The 24,627-nt window shown below is 41.9% G+C and overlaps 1 protein-coding gene across 4 annotated transcripts in view; it reads right to left on the bottom strand.

Annotated features, from left to right (window-relative positions):
* The window catches only part of APAF1 (apoptotic peptidase activating factor 1), a 435,848-nt gene that overhangs the window by 252,365 nt on the left and 158,856 nt on the right, over positions 1 to 24,627 (bottom strand). For all 4 annotated transcript variants that reach the window (XM_053717008.1, XM_053717007.1, XM_053717010.1 and 1 more), the window contains 2 exons: positions 6,800 to 6,925; positions 6,388 to 6,519 (listed from right to left, as the gene is read on the bottom strand). In XM_053717008.1, the coding sequence (XP_053572983.1) occupies positions 6,388 to 6,519; positions 6,800 to 6,925 (258 nt within the window). The remainder of the gene's footprint in view (positions 1 to 6,387; positions 6,520 to 6,799; positions 6,926 to 24,627) is intronic.

The raw sequence follows: 24,627 nt of genomic DNA, 5'->3' as shown, positions 1-24,627 counted from the left end.
AAAAAAGTAAATTAGGCTTGAGCACTACTTTGTGAACACCCGCAATAAACCCCTTATCAGTTACGCTCAACCATTAATGCGCTGCTTGTAATCTGGCTCTATGTGTTTAATCTCTGCAAAGGTGTTACCTAGCTAAAGTCTCCAGAGCAGAACATGGCCAGTAATAAAGTCAGGAGCGGAAGTCACATGAGCGACCCAGGTGGGACTATATGTTTGCAGGAGTTAAATACATAGTTTTCAAAGATCAGTCATGAAAAACAAAATTTATGCTTACCTGAAAAATGTATTTCTTTACGGATATGGAGAGTCCACAACGTCATTCAATTACTAGTGGGAATATCACTCCTGGTCAGCAGGAAGAGGCAAAGAGCGCCACAGGAAAGCTGTTAAGTGTCACTCCCCTACCTATAATCCCCAGTCATTCAACCGAAGGGAAATGGAAACAGAATAACACAAAAGGTGTAGAGGTGCCTGAGGTTTAGTAAAAAATAACTGTCTTAATAAAGGGCGGGGTTGTGGACTCTCCATATCCGGAAAGAAAGAAATTTATCAGGTAAGCATACATTTTGTTTTCTTTCCTAAGATATGGAGAGTCAACGACGTTATTCAATTACTAGTGGGAACCAATACCCAAGCTAGAGGACACAGAATGAACAGGGAGGGAGAACAAGACAGGCAGACCTAAACAGAAGGCACCACCGCTTGAAGAACCTTTCTCCCAAAAGAGGCCTCAGACGAGGCAAAAGTATCAAATTTGGAAAATTTGGAAAAAGTATGCAGAGAGGACCAAGTTGCAGCCTTGCAAATCTGTTTCACAGAAGCTTCATTTTTTAAAACCCAAGAAGAGGAGACAGCCCTAGTTGAATGAGCTGTAATTCTCTCAGGAGGCTGCTGTCCAGCAATCTCATAAGCAAAATGAAATCATACTCTTCAACCAGAGGGAAAGAATTGGAAGTAGCCTTCTGACCCTTACGCTTTCCTGAGAAACAAACAAACAAACAGGGCAGAAGACTGGCGAAAATCCTTAGTCGCCTGTAGGTAGAATTTTAGAGCATGTACAGCATCCAAGTTGTGCAACAGACGTTCTTTATGAGAAGAAGGATTGGGACAGGGAGAAGGAACAACAATTTCCTGATTAATATTTCTATCCAAAACCACTTTAGAAAGAAACCCCAATTTAGTACGAAGAACCGCCTTATCCACATGAAAGATAAGGTAAGGCGAATCACACTGCAAAGCCGAGATTTCCGAAACTCTCCCAACAGAAGAGATAGCAATAAGAAACAAAACCTTTCAATATAGCAACTTAATATCTATGGAATGCATTGGCTCAAATGGAGCCTGTTGTAAAACTTTAAGAACAAGATTAAGGCTCCAAGGAGGAGCAAAAGGTTTAAACACAGACCTGATTCTGACCAGGGCCTGACAAAAGGATTGAACATCTGGCACATCCGCAACAAAATAGATAATGCAGAAATCTGACCTTTCAGAGAACTGACTGACAACCCTTTCTCCAGACCTTCCTGGAGAAAAGACAAAATTCTAGGAATCCTGACCCTACTCCAAGATTAGCCCTTAGATTCACACCAATAAAGGTATTTACGCCATACCTTATGGTACATTTTTAGAGTAACAGGCTTGCGAACCTGGGTCATGGTCTCAATGACCGACTCAGAAAATCCACGCTTAGACAGAACTAAGCGTTCAATCTCCAACCAGTCAGCTTCAGAGAAACAAGATTTGGATGAAGGATGGGACCCTGAGTTAGAAGGTCCTTCCTCAGAGGCAATCTCCGAGGCGGCCGAGATGACAGCTTCACTAGGTCTGCATACCAGATCCTGCGAGGCCATGCATGAGCTATTAGAATTACCAATACTCTCTCTTGTTTGATACAAGCAATAACTCGTGGAAGGAGTGCAAACGGAGGAAACAGGTATGCTAGACCGAAATCCCAAGGAACTGCCAGAGCATCTATCAGAGCGGCTTGAGGATCTCTTGACCTTAAACCGTTCCTTGGAAGCTGGGCGTTCTGCCGAGACACCATCAGATCCAACTCCGGCACCCCCCATTTGAGGGTTAACCTGAAGAACGCGCACAGAATAATCCGTGCTACCTCATTTATGGCTAAGGAACTCAGAGTTCCTCCCCAGGCTAAAGACAATTGAGGCCAAGCCATCAGAGCATTGTAAATTGCTCTCAACTCCAAGATGTTTATGAGGAGAGCAGACTCCTCCCGAGTCCATAGTCCCTGCGCCTTTAACGAGTCCCAGATTGCTCCCCAGCCTAGCAGGCTGGCGTCCATGATCACAATCACCCAGGAAGGTCTCCGGAAGCATGTGCCCTGAGACAGATGGTCCTGAGAAAGACACCACGGGAGAGAGTCTCTTGTCGACTGGTCTAGATCTATCCTCTGAGACAGATTCGAATGGTCTCTGTTTCATTGACTGAGCATGCATATTTGCAGAGCTCTCAAATGAAATCGAGCAAAGGGAATGATGTTAATGGAAGCAACCATCAGACCAATTAACTCCATACATTGAGACACGGATGGCCGAACAGTAGACTGAAGAGAGAAGCAAGAGGGGAGAATTTTGGATTTTCTGACCTCCGTCAGAAAATTTTTCATAGATAGGGAATCTATTATGGTCCCTATGAAAACCACTCTTGTAGCTGGAACAAGAGAACTCTTTTCCAGATTCACTTTCCAACCGTGGGAACATAGAAAAGACAACAAGATCTCTGTATGGAGAGTTTGCTTGTTGAAAATATAGCGCCTGAACTAATATGTCATCCAGGTATGACGCCACTGCAATTCCCCGAGACCTGATCACTGCCAAGAGAGCCTCCAGAACCTTTGAGAAAATTCTGGGAGCTGTGGCAAGTCCAAACGGAAGAGTCACAAACTGAAAGTGTTCGTTTAGAAAGGCGAATCTCAATAATTTGTCATGATCCCTGTGGATGGGAATATGAAGTCCTTCAGGTCTGAAGGAAGAATGGAACGAATGGTTTCCATTTTGAAGGACTGTACCCTGAGAAACTTGTTGAGGCACTTTAGGTCTAAAATGGGTCGAAAAGTTCCTTCTTTTTTAGGAACCACGAACAGATTTGAATAGAATCCTAGACCCTGTTCTCTTACTGGAACTGGATCACTCCAAGGGAGGAAAGGTTCTGAACGCAGTTCAAGAATGCCTCTCTTTTACCTGGTCTACAGATAATCTTGAGAGGTAGAATCTGCCCCTGGGAGAGAAAGTTTTGAATTCTATTTTGTAACCCTGAGATACTATGTCCACAGCACAAGGATCAGGGACATCTTGTCTCCACGCTTGACTAAACGGGGAAAGTCTGCCCCCCACTTGATCCGATCCCAGAATGGGGGTCGACCCTTCATGCTGACTTAGACTCAGCTGAGGGTTTCTTTGATTGCTTCCCCTTATTCCAAGACTGATTGGGCATCCAAGAAGACTTGGACTGCTCCTGCTTTGAAGAGGAAGACTTTTGACCTTTGAAGTTATGAAAGAAACGAAAATTACTTTGACATCCTTTGAGTCTGTTCTTCTTGTCTTGCGGTAGAAAAGACCCTTTTCCACCCGTAATATCAGAAATTATTTCTGTCAGACCAGGTCCGAACAAGGTCTTACCCTTGTAAGGAAGCACCAGAAGCTTGGACTTAGAGGTAACATCAGCTGACCAAGATTTTAGCTACAATGCTCTACGGGCTAGGACAGAGAAGCCAGACATCTTGGCTCCCAGTCTAATAACTTGCATGTTAGCATCAGAAATAAAAGAGTTGGCTAGTTTGAGAGCCTTAATCCTATCTTGTATCTCCTCCAACGGAGTCTCTACTAAAATGGATCCAGACAAGGAGTCGCCACAATAAGATGCCGCACTTGCTACTGTGGCAATACAAACTGCAGGTTGCCATTAAAGACCTTGATCAACATACATCTTCTTCAAATAAGCTTCCAGCTTTTTGTCCATGGAATCCTTAAAGGAGCAGCTATCCTCTATAGGGATCGTAGTTCTCTTAGCCAGAGTAGAAATAGCCCCTTCTACTTAGGCACCGTGTGCCAAGATTCTTTAATGGAGTCAGCAACAGGAAACATCGTTTTAAATACAGTAGACGGGGAGAAAGGAATCCCTGGCTTCTCCCATTCCTGTGAAATAATCTATGTCACACGGTCTGGGACAGAAAAAGTTTCCACAGAGGAAGTAAGTTTCGGAGTCGCCCAAATTAGCCAATACCTCCTTTAACGGTACACGAAGGTGTTCAAGCTTAAATCTGAAGTTTACTTCTTCAGTATCAGATGAAGTAATAATACTATCCGAATCTGAGATTTCCCCCTCGGAGGCTACCAACGTATCATCCTCATCAAACTTATGAGGGAGGGAAACCTGCGTAGCAGTAGTTGGAACAGAAACCTTACTATCTGAATGTCTACTTTTCCTCTTGCGTTTTCCCAGCATAGGAAAAGCAGATAATGCCGCAGATATCACAGAAGATACCTGTGCAGCAAAATCTGCAGGCAAATAAACTCCTCCAGAAGGCTGAGAGGAACTGCAGGGCACTGTATGTGACGCCATATAGGCTTGGGACGTTTGAGGAGAAAGCTGTGGCATTGCCTGAACAGCATCATCCTGAGAGACATTGGGCTCAGAGGGCAACAATCTATCTATAAATTGAAGTGTTGTAGCTAAGCATGCAGCACAGAATTGCATAGGCAAAACAATTTGTGCCAAGGCATAACAAGCATTTGTCAAAAGACACAGAGTATTGGTCCATGTCCATAATGCTAAATAAAAAAATCCCACTTTAAGAATACCACAGCTGCTTAACGTTATGCAAAAAAAATGTATAATGATAAACCAATCAGGCCCCCTACACCTCAGACAGGCTGAGGTGCCTTACCGTAACACTTATACACAATTTGGCTGCCAAAAGTCTCTAAAACGATCATATAGTAGATCAACACTGAGGAGACTGAAATTCAAAACAAACGCTCAAGCAGTCTGTCAGTTAGCCTGTTCTAACTAAGCAAGCAAAGAAAAACAAATGCCAAATTTTAAGTTTATACATAAATCCCTGTATAAAACATAAGCCACACACATATTAATAAAGTATTGCAACAAAATTAGTCCAAAGAGGAAAAACATCCCAATAAAGGGAAGATTAACCCCTAGTCTCAACATACATAATGTGCCTGCCCACTGCCAAAGAAAATCCTGTATAAAGGATTTTAAAAATGTCCCCATCTACTGCATATGACATTCTTCTGAAGTGCAAGTCTCCAAGACCTAGAAGACAAAAGCACTTACCTGCAGTCTAGCTGTCCGGCAGGAAGACAGCGCACAAGCCGTAAAAGGACACATACTCCTTACAGAGACCTGTAGAAAAAGAAAGAACAGAGTAACCAACTGTACACATGGGCAGCAATGTGTTAGGAAACAAAGCAAGGACTACCTCACAACTTCCTAACTGCTTAAAAGCCATAACTACTCTATTGAAGAGATTGACTTGGACTCAGCTAAACCCAAATCCTTGCTTGAAGGGAAAAGTATCAGAAAAAGGAAATTATTTCTTTAGACACCAAACATCATCTCCTCCATTGACAGAGGCAAAGAGAATGACTGGGGATTGTGGGTAGGGGAGTGACACTTAACAACTTTGCTGTGGTGCTCTTTGCCTCCTCTTGCTGGCCAGGAGTTATATACCCACTAGTAATTGAATGACGCTGTGGACTCTCCATATCTTAGGAAATAAATTACATTCTCTAACAAGTGTAGCTTTACATTATAATGTCCCTTTATACTAGATTCTTATGGGGATATCATTAAAGACACCTGTAATAAAATATACTCTTCAACTTATTCCATTCATTGAATGGTGAAGTCTTCCACATATTCTAGTGTGGAAGGTTTCTTAGATCATGAGTCAAATAACACAGAGATAGTGGCAACAACTATAGAATAACAAAAGGCACTACGCCTTTATAAAAACTAACAACATTGCTTTCCATTTCATGCTTTAAAATCTGCTCAAGTTGTAATTATTCCAGCATTACCCAAAAGACAATGGAAATGCCACTAGATGATAATTACAGAAGCAATTACTTTCTGCCCCAATGAGCTTACAGTCTAATTATTGAGTTACATACAGAAGTGCCTGGCCTTGATGGCATTGCTGTAACTTGGCTGCAGTAACTTATCTGGTAATTATCTTAGCAGTATTCTTATGTCTAACAATATAATTATAATACTAGTCCTACTGGCACTTGAATGGAAAGGTGGCACTGCTGATTTTACGAAGCCATAGACAAATCATCAGTGCACACACAGAGAACAAAAAGACTGTAATAAAATGAAAAAGTTGGCTTGGCTGTACTTGCATACCTTCAGCAAGCAATCATTGGAACATGTAGCAAGCAGAGAAGGAGAGGTACCATTGGTAAACTGACAGCAGTTGACTTGTTCTGTATGCTCTTCATATTGTCTTATGAGCTGTCCAGTCTGGGAGTTCCAAATCTAGAGAAAATTAGGAATATTTTATAATTAGCATAAGTAGCCACCAAATCCATACAATAAGCATATTACAAGTTTAATATGTGATCATACAAAAGGTCCATTGCTGCAGTGTATATTTTATTCCTTACAGACAGACACTGTATAGCATAAAACATATGGCATTTGAACTACAACTTGCATGCATTGTAAAGCTTTTTCACTGAATACAACAAAGCTTCTAGGTTCATTTACAGAATTTTGTTGGGGGGGTTTTTCATTTGGAAAGCAAATAAACACTCACCTTAACTTTCCTGTCTACTGAACAGGTGGCGATTAATCTATCATCAGCAGAAAAGGCACAACACAACACTTCATCATCATGGGCTTCTATTTCAAGGAGTTTCTCACCAGTCTCACTTTTAAATACCTGGAAGACAGTACAAAGCATAATGATAGTTGCCCATATCTCAGTTACCTCACTACCACATTACAACCAGCCACTCACAAGCTGCATACAACCAGCCTGACCAAACTCCCTGGTTAACATTCATATACAGGCTACTGAGAGGCCTCACTGTTAAAAGGACATGAAACCTATACATTTTCATCCATGATTCAGACAGAGAATACAATTTTAAACAATTTTCCAATTTACTTTTATTATATAATTTGCTTCATTCTCTTGGAATCATTTGTTGAAGCAGCAGCAATGAACTTCTAGGAGCTAGCTGAACACATTGGGTGGGCAAATAACATGAAGCCTACCTAGGTATTCTTTTAAACAAAGGATACCAAGAGAACACAACAAATTAGATAGAAGTAGATTACAAAGTTGTTTAAAATCACATACTCTATCTGAATCAGGAAACAAAAAAATGGGTCATATGTCCATTTAAGGCAAGATCACGTTTAAAAGGGACATTAAACCCAAAAATGTTCTTTCCTTATTTAGATAGAGCATACAATTTTAAACAACTTTCCAATTTACTTCTATCTGATTTGCTTAATTCTCTAAGTATCCTTTGTTGAAAAGCATATCTAGATAGGCTCAGGAGCTTGGAGCTAGCTGCCGATTGGTGGCTAAACTTGTATGCTCTTTTTCATTGGCTTACAAATGTGTTCAGCTAGCTCCCAGGAGTGCATTGCTCATTTTTCAACAAAAGATACAAAGAGAATGAAGCAAAATTGATAACAGAAGTAAATTGGAAATTTGTTTAAAATGTAACGCGTCAGTGGGTCACTGGGATTGATCCTTATTTTTCTCACCTTTGCCGCTATGTATTTGTATCTGCATTAGATATTTTTAAGGAAAAGTTATCTAATAAAATTGAATTTTACTTCATCTACGGAGGTTCTCTTTCCCTTTGTTGAGCACTCTGTTGGATTGGATCCCCAGAGGGTAGCGGGTACTCCCACTACCGGCCACGTGAACACAACTTTCGATATGTCACACGCCACAGCCAAGGGGTTAGAGACACCATCGGAGTTGTAAGCCTGGATATCTGCAAACAGCGTAGAGCCTCTGCTGAAAATCCGGTATATGAGTTGGAGAGAGCTCAGGATTACAGAGGTAAAATCCAAAGGGTCACTACCGAGACTGTAAGTTTGTTTTTCCCCATTGAGGCTGATAAAGGATTGTGTTTTGATCATTTAATTAGAGTCCAATCGTTGTTGTGTGGCATCAAGGCAGTGGTGAGGTGTGTATATGCAATATTATAGAAAGCTACTGAAGTTTGGAAGTTAAAGGGACAGTCTAGTCAAAATTAAACTTTCATGATTAAGATAGGGCATGCAATTTTAAACAACTTTCCAATTTACTTCTATTATCTAAATTGCTCAATTCTTTAGATATCCTTTGTTGAAGAAATAGCAATGCACATGTGTGAGCCAATCACACAAGGCCTCTATGTGCAGCAACCAATCAGCAGCTACTGAGCATATCTAGATATGCTTTTCAGCAAGTGATATCAAGAAAATGAAGCAAATTAGATAATAGAAGTAAATTAGAAAGTTGTTTAAAATTACATGCTCTTTCTAAATCACTAAATAAAAAAACAAAATTTATGCTTACCTGATAAATTTATTTCTCTTGTGGTGTATCCAGTCCACGGGTTCATCCATTACTTGTGGGATATTCTCCATCCCAACAGGAAGTTGCAAGAGGATACCCACAGCAGAGCTGTCTATATAGCTCCTCCCCTAACCCCCACCTCCAGTCATTCGACCGAAGACAAGTAAGAAAAAGGAGAAACTATAGGGTGCAGTGGTGACTGTAGTTTTAAAAATAAAAACACCTGCCTTAAAGTGACAGGGCGGGCCGTGGACTGGATACACCACAAGAGAAAGAAATTTATCAGGTAAGCATAAATTTTGTTTTCTCTTGTAAGGTGTATCCAGTCCACGGGTTCATCCATTACTTGTGGGATACCAATACCAAAGATTTCGGACACGGATGAAGGGAGGGACAAGGCAGGAACATAAAACGGAAGGCACCACTGCCTGTAAGACCTTTCTCCCAAAAATAGCCTCCGAGGAAGCAAAAGTATCAAATTTATAGAATTTAGAAAAAGTATGAAGCGAAGACCAAGTCGCCGCCTTACAAATCTGTTCAACATAGGCCTCATGTTTAAAAGCCCATGTGGAAGCTACCGCTCTAGTAGAATGAGTTGTAATCCTTTCAGGAGGCTGCTGGCCAGCAGTCTCATAAGCTAAACGAATTATGCTTCTCAGCCAAAAAAAAAGGAGAAGTTGCCGAAGCCTTTTGGCCTCTCCTCTTTCCAGAGTAGACAACAAACAATGCAGATGTTTGACGAAAATCCTTAGTAGCTTGCAAATAAAACTTTAAAGCACGAACCCCGTCAAGATTGTGTAACAGACGTTCCTTCTTTGAAGAAGGATTAGGACACAGTGACGGAACAACAATTTCCTGATTGATATTCTTATTAGATACCACCTTAGGAAGAAACCCAGGTTTGGTACGCAAAACTACCTTATCTGCATGGAAGATCAGATAAGGGGAATCACACTGTAAGGCAGATAACTCTGAAACTCTTCGAGCCGAAGAGATAGCTACTAGGAACAGAACTTTCCAAGATAAAAGCTTGATATCTATGGAATGCAAAGGTTCAAACGGAACCCCTTGAAGAACTTTAAGAACTAAATTTAAACTCCATGGCGGAGCAACAGGTTTAAACACAGGCCTGATTCTAACCAACGCCTGACAAAACGCCTGAACATCTGGAATATCTGCCAGACGCTTGTGCAAAAGAATAGACAGAGCAGAAATCTGTCCCTTTAAGGAACTAGCCGATAATCCCTTTTCCAATCCTTCTTGGAGAAAAGATAATATCCTAGGAATCCTGACCTTACTCCATGAGTAATCATTGGATTCACACCAATGAAGATATTTACACCATATCTTATGATAGATTTTCCTGGTGAAAGACTTTCGAGCCTGAATCAAGGTATCAATGACCGACTCGGAGAAACCACGTTTTGATAAAATCAAGCGTTCAATCTCCAAGCAGTCAGACGCAGAGAAATTAGATTTGGATGTTTGAATGGACCTTGGAGTAGAAGGTCCTGTCTCAGCGGCAGAGCCCATGGTGGGAAGGATGACATGTCCACCAGATCTGCATACCAAGTCCTGCGTGGCCACGCAGGTGCTATCAAAATCACTGAAGCTCTCTCCTGCTTGATTTTGGCAATCAGACGAGGGAGGAGAGGAAATGGTGGAAATACATAAGCTAGGCTGCAGGACCAGGGCACTGCTAGAGCATCTATCAGCGTTGCCTGGGGATCCCTCGACCTGGACCCGTAACGAGGAAGCTTGGCGTTCTGACGAGACGCCATCAGATCCAGTTCTGGTTTGCCCCATAGTTGAATCAGCTGGGCAAATACCTCCGGATGGAGCTCCCACTCCCCCGGATGAAAAGTCTGCCGCCTTAGAAAGTCCGCCTCCGAGTTCTCTACTCCTGGGATATGGATAGCTGAGAGATGGCAAGAGTGAACCTCTGCCCATAGAATTTTCTTAGAAACCTCCATCATTGCCAGGGGACTCCTTGTTCCCCCCTGATGGTTGATATAGGCTACAGTCGTGATATTGTCTGACTGAAATCTGATGAATCTGACTGCAGCAAGTTGACGCCAAGCCTGAAGAGCATTGAATATCGCTCTTAGTTCCAGAATGTTTATCGGAAGGAGGGCTTCCTCCTTAGTCCAGAACCCTGAGCCTTCAGTGAATTCCAGAGTGCGCCCCAGCCCAGAAGGCTGGCATCTGTCGTTACTATAGTCCACTCTGGCCTGCGGAAACTCATTCCCCTGGACAGATGGACCCGAGATAACCACCAGAGAAGAGAATCCCTGGTCTCTTGATCCAGATTTAACAGAGGAGACAAATCTGTGTAGTCCCCATCCCACTGATTGAGCATGCAAAGTTGCAGTGGTCTGAGATGTAGGCGGGCAAACCGAACTATGTCCATTGCTGCTACCATTAGGCCAATCATTTCCATACACTGAGCCACTGACGGCCGAGAAGTGGAATGAAGAGCACGGCAAGAAGTTAGAAGCTTTGATATCCTGACCTCTGTCAGAAAAATTTTAATTTCTACTGAATCTATCAGAGTTCCTAGGAAGGAAACTCTTGTGAGAGGAGAGAGAGAACTCTTTTCTCTGTTCACCTTCCACCCGTGAGACCTCAGAAAGGCCAGAACAATGTCCGTATGGGACTTGGCGATTTGAAAAGTCGAAGCCTGGATCAGGATGTCGTCTAAGTAAGGAGCCACCGCTATGCCCCTCGGCCTTAGAACCGCCAGTAGAGACCCTAGAACCTTCGTAAAGATTCTTGGCGCAGTGGCTTCCGAAGGGAAGAGCCACAAACTGGTAATGCCTGTCTAGGAAGGCGAACCTGAGGACCTGATAATGATCTCTGTGAATCGGAATGTGGAGATAAGCATCCTTTAAGTCCACTGTAGTCATATATTGACCCTCCTGGATCATAGGGAGGATGGTTCGGATTGTCTCCATCTTGAAAGATGGGACCCTGAGAAATTTGTTTAGGATCTTGAGATCCAAGATTGGTCTGAACGTTCCCTCTTTTTTGGGAACTATAAACAGGTTTGAATAGAAACCCTTTAGGAGAAAAGGTGGTGATAGATTGCGCTGGAAAAAGAGGGTATGGCTGGTGAGTTAGGATAGGACTTCCTCTAAAGGTCCCAAAGGAAAAGTTTAGTGTACAAAGAGATAACACACCAGCGCCAAAGAATGGCTAAAATACCCTAAAGAACACAAAGTCAATGTGTAGATGAATAAAGGTATAAATTTATTACTAAACTTTAAACATAACAGTACTGATTAATATACACTATAAAATAGTCTCAAATATTTTTTTAAAAAACAATAATCAATTTACCTCACTGAATGTGACGAGTAAATGAATGTATAGGTTGGCCAACCTTAATAATAAATAATAGATAATAAAATATATGTTTGCTTGAGAAAGTGGTTAATTTAAAACAGATACAGCCCTAGATAGAGATACACAGCGCTAAATAGTAGCAGCACACTGCAAAAGGGCAATTTTAGTTCAAACTGAAATAGAATATAAAATGCAGTATAAAATGCAATATCATGCAATCTTAAAATATAGCAGCAAATAGGAGAGTATAAGAACAGTGCACAAGACACTGAAGATGTAATCCACTGATATTCGTGGTTATTCACAGTCTTTATGATGTATAAGAGGCCTCTTAAAATATAGAAATGGAGTTCTTTAGGCAGATTGTATCAATATGTGACAAGCGGTCACATATTGATACAATCTGCCTAAAGAACTCCAAAATATTTTTGAGACTATTTTATAGTGTATATTAATCAGTACTGTTATGTTTAAAGTTTAGTAATAAATTTATACCTTTATTCATCTACACATTGACTTTGTGTTCTTTAGGGTATTTTAGCCATTCTTTGGCGCTGGTGTGTTATCTCTTTGTACACTGAATAGAAACCCTGCCCCTGTTCCTCCCTTGGAACTGGGTGCATCACTCCCATACCCAGTAGGTCTTGAACGCAATGTAAGAATGCCTCTCTCTTTATCTGGTTTGCAGATAGTTGTGAGAGATGAAATCTCCCCTTTGGAGATGAACCTTTGAATTCCAGAAGATATCCCTGGGAAACAATCTCTAGTGCCCAGGGATGCTGGACTGAGCGAAGAAAGAAAGTCTGCCCCCTACTAGATCCGGTCCCGGATCGGGGGCTACTCCTTCATGCTGTCTTAGAGGCAGCAGCAGGTTTTTTGGCCTGCTTCCCCTTGTTCCAAGCCTGGTTAGGTCTCCAGACTGGTTTGGACTGGGCAAAATTTCCCTCTTGTTTTGCATTAGAGGAAGTTGAAGCTGCGCCACTCTTGAAGTTTGTTTGGTCCTTAACTTATTGGACCTATCCTGAGGAAGGGCGTGACCTTTTCCTCCAGTAATATCAGAAATGATCTCCTTCAGACAAGGCCCGAATAGGGTCTGTCCCTTGAAGGGGATGTTAAGAAGCTTAGACTTTGAAGTAACGTCTGCTGACCAGGACTTAAGCCATAGCGCCCTACGTGCCAGAATGGCAAAACCTGAATTCTTAGCCGTTAGCTTGGTTAAATGAAAAACAGCGTCAGAAATAAAGGAATTGGTTAACTTAAGAGCTTTAATCCTGTCTAAAATATCATCTAACGGGGTCTCCACCTATAGAGCCTCCTCAAGAGACTCGAACCAAAAAGCCACTGCAGCAGTAACTGGGGCAATGCATGCAAGAGGCTGGAGAATAAAACCTTGATGTATAAAAATTTTCTTAAGGAGACCCTCCAATTTTTTATCCATAGGATCTAGGAAAGCACAACTGTCCTCGACGGGGATAGTTGTACGCTTAGCAAGGGTAGAGACCGCTCCTTCCACCTTAGGGACCGTCTGCCACGAGTCCCTTATGGCGGCATCTATGGGAAACATCTTTTTAAAGGCAGGAGGGGGAGAGAACGGCACAACTGGTCTATCCCATTCCTTAGTAATAATTTCCGAAAACCTCTTAAGGACAGGAAAAACATCAGTGTAAACAGGCACTGCAAAGTATTTGTCCATTTTACACAATTTCTCTGGAACTACAATGGGGTCACAGTCATCCAGAGTCACTAAAACCTCCCTAAGCAATAAGCGGAGGTGTTCGAGCTTAAATTTAAACGCTGTCATTTCAGAGTCAGACTGAAGTAACGCCTTCCCTGGACACAGGTATTAAAGCGTCAGAAAGCTCTGTATTTGTTCTAGCCCCAGAGCTGTCTCGCTTTCCTTGTAACCCTGGCAGATTGGACAATACCTCTGAGAGGGTAGCATTCATAACTGCCGCCATGTCCTGTAAGGTAAAAGAATTAGACGTGCTAGATGTACTTGGCGTCACTTGAGCGGGAGTTATAGGTTCTGACACATGGGGAGAGCTAGATGGCATAATCTCCCTTTTTTCAGTCAGGGAATCCTCTGGAGATAAATCTTTAAGCGCCATAATATGGTCTTTATAGTTTATAGAAATTTCAGTACATTTGGTGCACATTCTAAGAGGGGGTTCCACAATGGCTTCCAAACATATTGAACAAGGAGTTTCCTCTATGTCAGACATGTTTAACAGACTAGTAATGAGACAAGCAAGCTTGGAAAACACTTTAATAAATGTGAAACAGCAATTAAACAAAAACGTTACTGTGCCTTTAAGAGAAAAAAACTAGCACTTAAACTGCAAAACAGTGTAAAAATATAGTAAAGACTTCGAAATTTTTACAGTGTGTGTAAGGGACTAAAGCAACATTGCACCCACTTGCAAATGGATGATTAACCCCTTAGCCCCCAAACCGGATTTAAAAAATGTCAACCACCGGTAAAATACGATTTAGGGAAGAAATAAACCCTCTATAATGGTCCTCAGATGCCAGAGGACTCCTCTAGGGAAGCTGGATGTCTCAGTCTGAAGGAAACTGCGCATCTAGAGCGTGAAAATAGGCCCCTCCCACCAAGTACTGGATGTCCGAGGGGCCTTAAGAAAATACTCCTAGGAGTATCTGACTAGCCATGTGGAAAACTAGGCCCCAAATAAAGACTTATCTCCCTCAGAGAAAAAAAGTCCTATTTATGAAACATGTAAACGTTTTGTCACTAAGTAATATGAGTATTAACATGAGTATTACCCTGTTTTGTAAGCATGATCCCAGTCGTCAAATCACTGCATCTAGCTTACCTCAAATACACAAGGCTCTGTCAGCATTTTCTAGAACTTATTCCTCTCTCTAGAAATAAATATACTGAACATACCTCAAGGCAGGTAATCTGCAGACCGTTCCCCCAACTGAAGTTTTCCCATACTCTTCAGTTATGTGTGAGAACAGCAATGGACCTTAGTTACAAACCGCTAAGATCATCAACCTCCAGGCAGAATTCTTCCTCTAATTTCTGCCTGAAAGTAAAACAGTAAAACGCCGGTACCGTTTAAAAATAACAAACTCTTTATTGAAGGTAAAACTACACTAAGTCACCACATATCTCTTGATACTTCCTATCTTGTCAAGAGTTGCAAGAGAATGACTGGAGGTGGGGATTAGGGGAGGAGCTATATAGACCGCTCTGCTGTGGGTGTCCTCTTGCAACTTCCTGTTGGGAAGGAGAATATCCCACAAGTAATGGATGAACCCGTGGACTGGATACACCTTACAAGAGAAAATTGGGTTTCATGTCCCTTTAACAGTAGGTGCTTGCCAACTGTGAAGTGGTCTATTGGAAAAAGCGGATATAGTCCCGCTAAAGGCTAGAGCAATGCTTTTGAGGAACTTTTCACTCAGACATTTAAAGGGGACTCTTTATTGTGTACAGAATATGGAAGAAATAAATAGCGGCGAAGGGACAGTGCAACAACATCATTATTATTCGCTGCAACCGGCGGTTAATAGAGTGAATGATATGACGGACCTTGAAAGTGTGTTTTCTACTGGCCGCTCATTGTTTTCTCTAAGTAAGGTGTTTGAAACAATGGAAAATTTAATGTTGAGAGAGACCAGATTAAAATGGGATATCTGGACTCTTCAGAAGTATTTGAGCTCTGGACTTATTCCAAAGGGACTGAGGCTGAACAAGTTCCCCACCTTTCCTGTAGAGGATATAGACTTTATAAAAAATTGGAATGAAGTGTTGTCTGAATGCTCACTCAGACTAATGAAGTTACTGTTAGATTACAAATCAAATACTGTATATTACATGATGTGTCTAATTAAATTGATTCCATACAGGTTGAGTGTAACCATAGAAAAGGTGAGTTACAATATTCCAAATCTGATAAAATCTTACAGGGGACTTTAGCGGAATCTAAATGTACTATTATGGAAACCAAGCATGAGAAATACATTAGGGATACTATTGACTAGGAAACAAATAAAATATATATTTGGAATAAGAAGCAGAGGTATAATTATAGAAGAGATAACGATCAATATAAGATCAAGGGCAATAAACAAGGAAAAGGCAACAAGGGCAATAAAAAGAACAAATCCAATTATAAGAGAGTGACATTCACTGATAGCGAGGCTGAATCCCAGGATGAGGTTCAAAACTCTGGGGATGGGTCTACCTCAGGGGAAGAAAGGGAGATAAGTGAGAGACGGAGTGAACATGTAGATCCCCCAACAAATTTAGGGGCTAAACCCAAAATAGGGACTTCAATTTTAAAGCCACAGCAAATTGGTATAAAGTCCAAATATCAAGGGGAGGCCACAGAGATACAGGAGGGAGCAACCTCACGTATAGGCCCGTAGCTTTGGATAGATCAGACCTAGCCCAGGTTTTTCCCTCACGCCCAAAAGAACAAGAAGGGGGGGGATGAAGAAGTGGAAAGGTAACTCATTCTTTTCCTCCAAAGAGGGGGAGGTCTCAAACGAAGTACAGCTAAAATCAGTTATTAATCTATCCAGTCACCAGTTAAATGAGGAACAACTAAAAATACTGAGTTTAGGTCTAAGTTTTGTGCCGAATGAAAATTTAAATCTCTTTCAGACACTCATAGATGTGAACAAATTGATAAGCAACCTGACTCTGAGAAAAAACTTTAAAGGTGAAAATGTTACAAGGGAGTCCACATCTATGTACTCTGAAGGAGATTAAATATTTGGCACCAGAGGTCTTAGCTTTCAAGAAGAGTGTGATCTAGAAGGCCTGGAGGTTCTGTTTAGAGAGGGGAATTCTATCTTGTCTGAACCCGCTGTAAACTTGGTTGAAAAAGGACCCTCTCTAAAAGAGGCAACCAAGTTTTATCCTATACAGTCAAGGGGGGAAATATTGGAAAGATTCCAGAAAAGGGTAGAAAGAGATGTCACGCAGTTAGCCTACTGTATAGATAAGGGTAAAAGGAAGAACTTAACACAGAAAGAGCTTAATACACTCAAAAACTTAGTAAAATGACAAGAACTGGTGATAAGGGCGGCTGACAAGGGGAGGATCTCTAATGGATAGAGAATTTTTTATGAGCGAGTCTTTGAGACAATTGAATGATTCCTAGCAGTACTTAAAACTTACCTATGATCCAACTGCACGCTTCCAAAGAGAACTTAGGCAGTTAGTTAACAATGGGTTGGAGGCAGGTTTCTAGATAAGAAAACCAGTAATTATCTTTTAGTGGATCATCCAGTTGTCCCCATCTTCAACTTCCTGCCTAAGGTACACAAATCTCTCATCAACGTAGTAGGCAGACCCATCATCAGTGGCATCAATTCAATGTTTGAGCATCTCTCACAGTGGCTGGATGAGATTCTTCAGCCAGTGGTTAAACAGCTACCCAGCCACTTGAGAGATACGAAGCAATTGTTACTTGAGATGGAGTCTGTCAAATGGGAGAGTGAATGTAATTGGTTGACAGTGGATGTCACCTCTTTATATTCATCGATACAGCATAATAAGGGCCTGGAAGCATTGAGTTTTTTTCCTGAGAAGGAATAAACTCTATGCAAATATATCTTACGAGTAGCCGAGCAACTTCTTACCCACAATTTCTTTGCCTTCGAGGGGGAATTTTACCTCCAGAGATGTGGAACATCTTTGGAGGCGATTACCCCGGGAAGGATTGTATAGTATACTATCGGAGATTTATTGACGATTTGATCTTTATATGACGAGGGAGGCCCTCGGAGGCAGAAAAGTTTGTGGAGGATCTCAACATGAATGAGTTGGGGATTAAAATTTATTTTTGAGTTTAGTACTGACAGCATAAACTACCTAAATTTAACTCTGAAGGGGGGTGTAGAAGGAAAGGTGGATATTGAGGTATTCAGGAAACCCATTTCGGGTAATACCCTTTTACATGCGCGCAGCAACCACCTCAAGAGAGTGTTTAAATCAGTTTTAAGAGGTCAGTTTATCAGACTGAAAAGAATTTGTACAGAAAGAATGTCTTATATGAAGCATGCTGAGGATCTTACAAATAGATTAGAAAGAAGGTATAGCCCCATCGATATTGAACAAACTCGTGCTAGTATTGACGAGAGGGACAGGACTGCTTTCCTAAAGATTAAGAGTGCCACTAAGAACACAGATTTTGATGGCATTACTTTTGTTACCCAGTATAGTAACCAGTTCCATCAAATATGTAACATTATTAGAAAAATGTAAGTATGCTGAAGGCAGATGATGGGCTAGAGGAAATTATACCAAAAAAATGCAGGTTTGCATTTAGGAAAGGGATGTCCATTGGTAATAGATTGGCTCCCACTCAATTAAAACCTAATATGGAAAGAACTAGTTCATGGTTGCAACACAAGGGAGTATATGCGTGTAGTAACTTCCAGTGTAAAGCATGTGAAAAGTTGGACAGGAGAGTGGGCTTTAGAAGTTGTGTCACAGGAGAGTCCTTTGAACATCAACTCTTTACCAATTGTAGCGCCACATATTCGATTTATATGCTGACATGTTTAGACTGTGAGGTGCAATATGTGGGCCTCACTACAAGGGAGGTCAGGTACAGGATAAGAGAGCATCTATCGAACAAAAAGTTGGGTAAATTAACTACACCTTTGGTTCTACATTTTAAGGAGAATCACAATAAAGGGAGTGGTTCCGTAAGGTGGACCATTATTGAGACAGTTGTGCCCCACAACAGGGGTGGCGATAGGGAGTCCGTCTTGAGGAAGAGAGGTGTTCTGGATACACAGACTAAAGACTAGGGTGCCATATGGCATGAACTCAGAATATGATGTAATTAACTTTTGGCAATAGTTATGAACTTAATACTTATGTCTTGGTTCTGTTTGTCCGGGACACCTTCCTTTTTTCTATCTATCAGGGGAATGATACCTTGGTATTCCAAATCAAGTGTATTAACATAGTATTAGGTTGTGCACATATAGGGTCCTAACTTTGCAGTTATTCACTTGTCTATGTAAGATAAGGCTTGTATAGACTGAATGAGGGTCCCAACTTTGCAGTTGTTCACTTGTCTATGTAAGATAAGGCTTGTATGTACTGAATAAGTAATCATACCCAATTATGTGGAGAAAATAGTAATCTATTAGTCCCATAGGTAAATGGGCATATGTATTGCGCATCGATGTGTATGTATATATACACATATATACTTGTAGTTTTAAGTACTAACCAATAAGAGAATATTGTGGTAAACAAACAGTAATATACAAGACTAGCCCTATGAAATGCTCTCGATTAGTGAGAATTTGGTTAATGTAAATAGCAGTTCCCAAGTTGAAATATGTATGCAGGAATTTTATGTGTTTACTAACTAATTAAGAAAAGAAATCCTTTTATATATGATCTATTGAAGAATATGTATTAAATTGTATGTATTAGATTTAACACGTATCAGGTATCAAATATTGTGTGTGTGTGTGTATATATATATATATATATATATATATTATATTATATTATATTATATATCTGGTGAGGGAGGTTTCAGCGGATATTAAGAATGAAAAACAGAATTTATGTTTACCTGATAAATTTCTTTCTCCTACGGTGTGTCCGGTCCACGGCTTCATCCTTACTTGTGGGATATTCTCATTCCCTACAGGAAATGGCAAAGAGAGCACACAGCAAAGCTGTCCATATAGCCCCCCTCTAGCTCCGCCCCCCAGTCATTCGACCGACGGTTAGGAGAAAAAGGAGAACCATAAGGTGCAGTGGTGACTGTAGTGTACAAAAAACAAAAATTTTAAACCTGACTAAAAGCCAGGGCGGGCCGTGGACCGGACACACTGTAGGAGAAAGAAATTTATCAGGTAAACAAAAATTCTGTTTTCTCCTACATTGGTGTGTCCGGTCCACGGCTTCATCCTTACTTGTGGGAACCAATACCAAAGCTTTAGGACACGGATGAAGGGAGGGAACAAGTCAGGTTACCTAAACGGAAGGCACCACTGCTTGTAAAACCTTTCTCCCAAAAATAGCCTCCGAAGAAGCATAAGTATCGAATTTGTAAAATTTGGCAAATGTATGCAGAGAAGACCAAGTCGCTGCCTTACAGATCTCTTCAACAGAAGCCTCATTCTTGAAGGCCCATGTGGAAGCCACAGCTCTAGTAGAGTGAGCTGTAATTCGTTCAGGAGGCTGCCGTCCGGCAGTCTCATAAGCCAATCGGATGATGCATTTTAGCCAAAAGGAAAGAGAGGTAGCAGTAGCTTTCTGACCTCTCCTCTTACCAGAATAGACGACAAACAAGGATGATGTCTGTCTGAAATCCTTTGTTGCTTCTAAATAGAATTTTAAAAGCACGAACCACATCTAGGTTATGTAACAAACGTTCCTTCTTCGAAACTGGATTCGGACACAGAGAAGGAACCACTATTTCCTGGTTAATATTCCTGTTGGAAACCACTTTTGGAAGAAAACCAGGCTTGGTACGTAAAACTACCTTATCTGTATGGAAAACCAGATAGGGTGAAGTACACTGCAAAGCAGACAATTCAGAAACTCTTCTAGCAGAAGAAATAGCAACCAAAAACAGAATTTTCAAGATAGTAACTTAATATCTATGGAATGTAAAGGTTCAAACGGAACCCCTTGAAGAACTGAAAGAACTAAGTTTAGACTCCATGGAGGAGTCATAGGTCTGTAGACAGGCTTGATTCTGATTAACGCCTGTACAAACGCTTGTACATCTGGCACGGCTGCCAGACGTTTGTGCAACAAGACAGACAGAGCAGATATCTGTCCTTTTAGAGAACTAGCTGACAGACCTTTCTCCAAACCCTCTTGGAGAAAGGAAAGTATCCTTGGAATCCTAATTTTACTCCATGAGTAACCCTTGGATTCGCACCAACAGAGATATTTTTGCCATATCTTATGGTAAATTTTCCTGGTCACAGGTTTTCTGGCCTGAACCAGAGTATCTATAACAGAATCCGAAAACCCACGCTTAGATAGAATCAAGCGTTCAATTTCCAAGCAGTCAGTTGCAGATAAACTAGGTTTGGATGTTCGAATGGACCTTGTACTAGAAGGTCCTGTCTCAAAGGTAGCTTCCATGGTGGAGCCGATGACATATTCACCAGGTCTGCATACCAAGTCCTGCGTGGCCATGCAGGAGCTATTAGAATCACCGAAGCCTTCTCCTGTTTGATCCTGGCTACAAGCCTGGGAAGGAGAGGGAACGGTGGAAACACATAAGCTAGATTGAACGACCAAGGCGCCACCAATGCATCCACTAGTGTCGCCTTGGGATCCCTGGATCTGGACACGTAGCGAGGAACCTTGGAGTTCTGACGAGACGCCATCAGATCCATATCTGGAATGCCCCATAGTTGAGTTAACTGGGCAAAGACCTCTGGGTGAAGTTCCCACTCCCCCGGATGGAAAGTCTGACGACTCAAATAATCCGCCTCCCAGTTGTCCACTCTTGGGATGTAAATTGCAGATAGATGGCAGGAGTGATCCTCCGCCCATTTGATGATCTTGGATACTTCTCTCATCGCCAGGGAACTCTTTGTCCCTCCCTGATGATTGATGTACGCTACAGTCGTCATGTTGTCCGACTGAAATCTTATGAATTTGGCCTTCGCTAGTTGAGGCCAAGCCAGGAGCGCATTGAATATCGCTATCAGTTCCAAAATGTTTATCGGGAGGAGAGATTGTTCCCGAGACCATAGACCCTGAGCTTTCAGGGAGTCCCAGACTGGCGTCGGTCGTGACAATGATCCACTCTGGTCTGCGGAAACTCATTCCCTGAGACAGGTGATCCTGAGACAACCACCAGAGGAGCGAGTCTCTGGCTTTCTTGTCTATTTGTATCTGGGGAGACAAGTCTGCATAATCCCCATTCCACTGCCTGAGCATGCACAATTGCAGAGGTCTTAGATGAATTCTGGCAAACGGGACTATGTCCATTGCCGCAACCATTAGACCGATTACCTCCATGCACTGAGCCACAGACGGCTGAAGAATGGAATGAAGAACTCGACAAGCATTTGAAAGTTTTGACTTCCTGACCTCCATCAGAAAGATTTTCATTTCTACCGAGTCTATTATTGTTCCCAGGAAGGGAACCCTTGTGACCGGGGACAGAGAACTTTTTTCTACGTTCACCTTCCACCCGTGAGACCTTAGGAAGGCTAGAACAATATCCGTATGAGCCTTGGCCCTGGGAAAAGACGCCTGTATTAAGATGTCGTCTAGGTAAGGTGCTACTGCAATGCCCCGCGGTCTTAGTACCGCTAGAAGGGACCCTAGCACCTTTGTGAAAATTCTGGGAGCGGTGGCCAACCCGAAGGGAAGGGCCACGAACTGGTAATGCTTGTCCAGAAAGGCAAACCTTAGGAACTGATGGTGATTTTTGTGGATAGGAATATGCAGGTATGCATCCTTTAGGTCCACGGTAGTCATGTATTGACCCTCCTGGATCATCGGCAAAATTGTTCGATTTGTTTCCATTTTGAATGATGGAACTTTGAGGAATTTGTTTAGGATCTTTAAGTCCAGAATTGGCCTGAACGTTCCCTCCTTTTTGGGAACTACAAACAGGTTGGAGTAAAAACCCAGTCCTTGTTCTGCTTTTGGGACTGGGTGTATCACTCCCATTTTGAAAAGGTCTTCTACGCAATGTAAGAATGCCCGTCTCTTTGTCTGGTCTAAAGACAAGCGAGATATGTGAAACCTTCCCTTTGGAGGAAGGTCCTTGAATTCTAGGAGATACCCCTGAGATACAATCTCTAAAGCCCAGGGTTCTAGGACATCTCTTGCCCAAGCCTGAGCAAAGAGAGAGAGTCTGCCCCCTACCAGATCCGGTCCCGGATCGGGGGCCATCCTTTCATGCTGATTTGGTAGCAGCAGCAGGCTTTTTGGCCTGTTTTCCCTTGTTCCAGCCTTGCAGTGGTTTCCATGCTGGTTTGGGCTGGGAAGTGTTACCTTCTTGTCTAGAGGCTGCAGAGTTAGAAGCCGGCCCGTTCCTGAAATTGCGAAAGGAACGAAAATTAGACTTATTTTTTGCTTTGAAAGGCCTATCCTGTGGAAGGGCATGGCCCTTTCCCCCAGTGATGTCTGAAATAATCTCCTTCAATTCTGGCCCGAATAGGGTCTTACCGTTGAAAGGAATATTAAGCAATTTTGTTTTGGACGACACATCCGCCGACCAAGATTTTAGCCAAAGCGCCCTGCGTGCCACTATTGCAAAACCTGAATTTTTCGCCGCTAATTTGGCCAATTGAAAAGAGGCATCCAAAATAAAGGAATTAGCCAACTTCAGTGCGTGAATTCTGTCCATGACCTCATCATATGGAGTCTCCTTTTGGAGCGAATTTTCTAGTTCATCGAACCAAAAAGACGCCGCCATGGTGACAGGAATAATGCACGAAATTGGTTGAAGAAGGAAACCTTGCTGAACAAAAATTTTCTTAAGCAATCCTAATTTTTTATCCATAGGATCTTTGAAAGCGCAACTGTCCTCTATTGGGATAGTTGTGCGCTTAGCTAACGTTGAAACTGCCCCCTCTACCTTAGGGACCGTCTGCCATGCATCCCTTCTGGGGTCGACAATGGGGAAAATTTTCTTAAATATAGGAGGGGGAACAAAAGGCACCCCTGGCTTCTCCCACTCCTTAGTCACTATATCCGTCACCCTCTTGGGTATCGGAAACGCATCAGCGTGCACTGGGACCTCTAAAATTTTTTCCATTTTGCATAACTTCTCTGGAATCACCAAAGGATCACAATCATCAAGTGTAGCTAGCACCTCCTTAAGCAGAACGCGGAGATGTTCTAGCTTAAATTTAAATGCAACAATATCAGGCTCTGCCTGCTGAGAAATTTTTCCTGAGTCAGAAATTTCTCCCTCACTGCCAACTCAGATTGATGTGAGGGTATAACAGATAAATTATCTTCTGCGCCTGCTTGCTCATCCTCTGTATTTAAAACTGAGCAATCACGCTTTCTAGGAAAAGCTGGCAGTTTGGATAAAAAGGCTGCTAGAGAATTATCCATTACTGCTGCTAATTGCTGTATAGTAACAGCCATTGGCGCGCTAGATGTACTAGGTATCGCTTGCGCGGGCAAAGCTGGTGTTGACACAGAAGGAGAGGATGATGAACTATCCCCACTACCTTCATTTAAAGAATCATCTTGGGCAACATTATTAAATGTGACAGTACTGTCCTTAATCTGTTTGGACGCCATGGCACAATTCGCACATACATTTAATGGGGGAACCACCTTGGCCTCCATACACACAAAACATAGGCTATCTGAAGGCACAGACATGTTAAACAGACTTAGGCAGACTTTTAATGCAATAAAAGTTATTTTATACAAAACCGTTACTGTCTCTTTAAATAATAAAAAGGGCACACTTTATTTCTGAAATGAAGGAAAAACATCAAAGAAATATCTGATCTTTATGAAATTTTCACCCCAGTGTCTTAATGCTTTGAAAGTATTGCACACCAATTTTCAGGCAATTTAACCCCTAAATGCCCAAACCGGAGCTAAAATAACAATTAACCGGTTTAAACACACTACAGTCCCTGCCACAGTCTCTGCTGCGGCGTCTACCTTCCTTAGGGGTTATTCAAAACAGTAATAAGCCTCTCTGAAGTCCTTTTCTAAGCCTCTGGACCTTCCACGTGAAGCTGCATGAACT

Source organism: Bombina bombina, chromosome 6, assembly GCF_027579735.1.
Source record: "Bombina bombina isolate aBomBom1 chromosome 6, aBomBom1.pri, whole genome shotgun sequence".
NCBI lineage: Eukaryota > Metazoa > Chordata > Amphibia > Anura > Bombinatoridae > Bombina > Bombina bombina.
The sequence above is the reverse complement of the archived record's forward strand: the minus strand, read 5'-3'. Positions and strand labels throughout refer to the sequence as shown.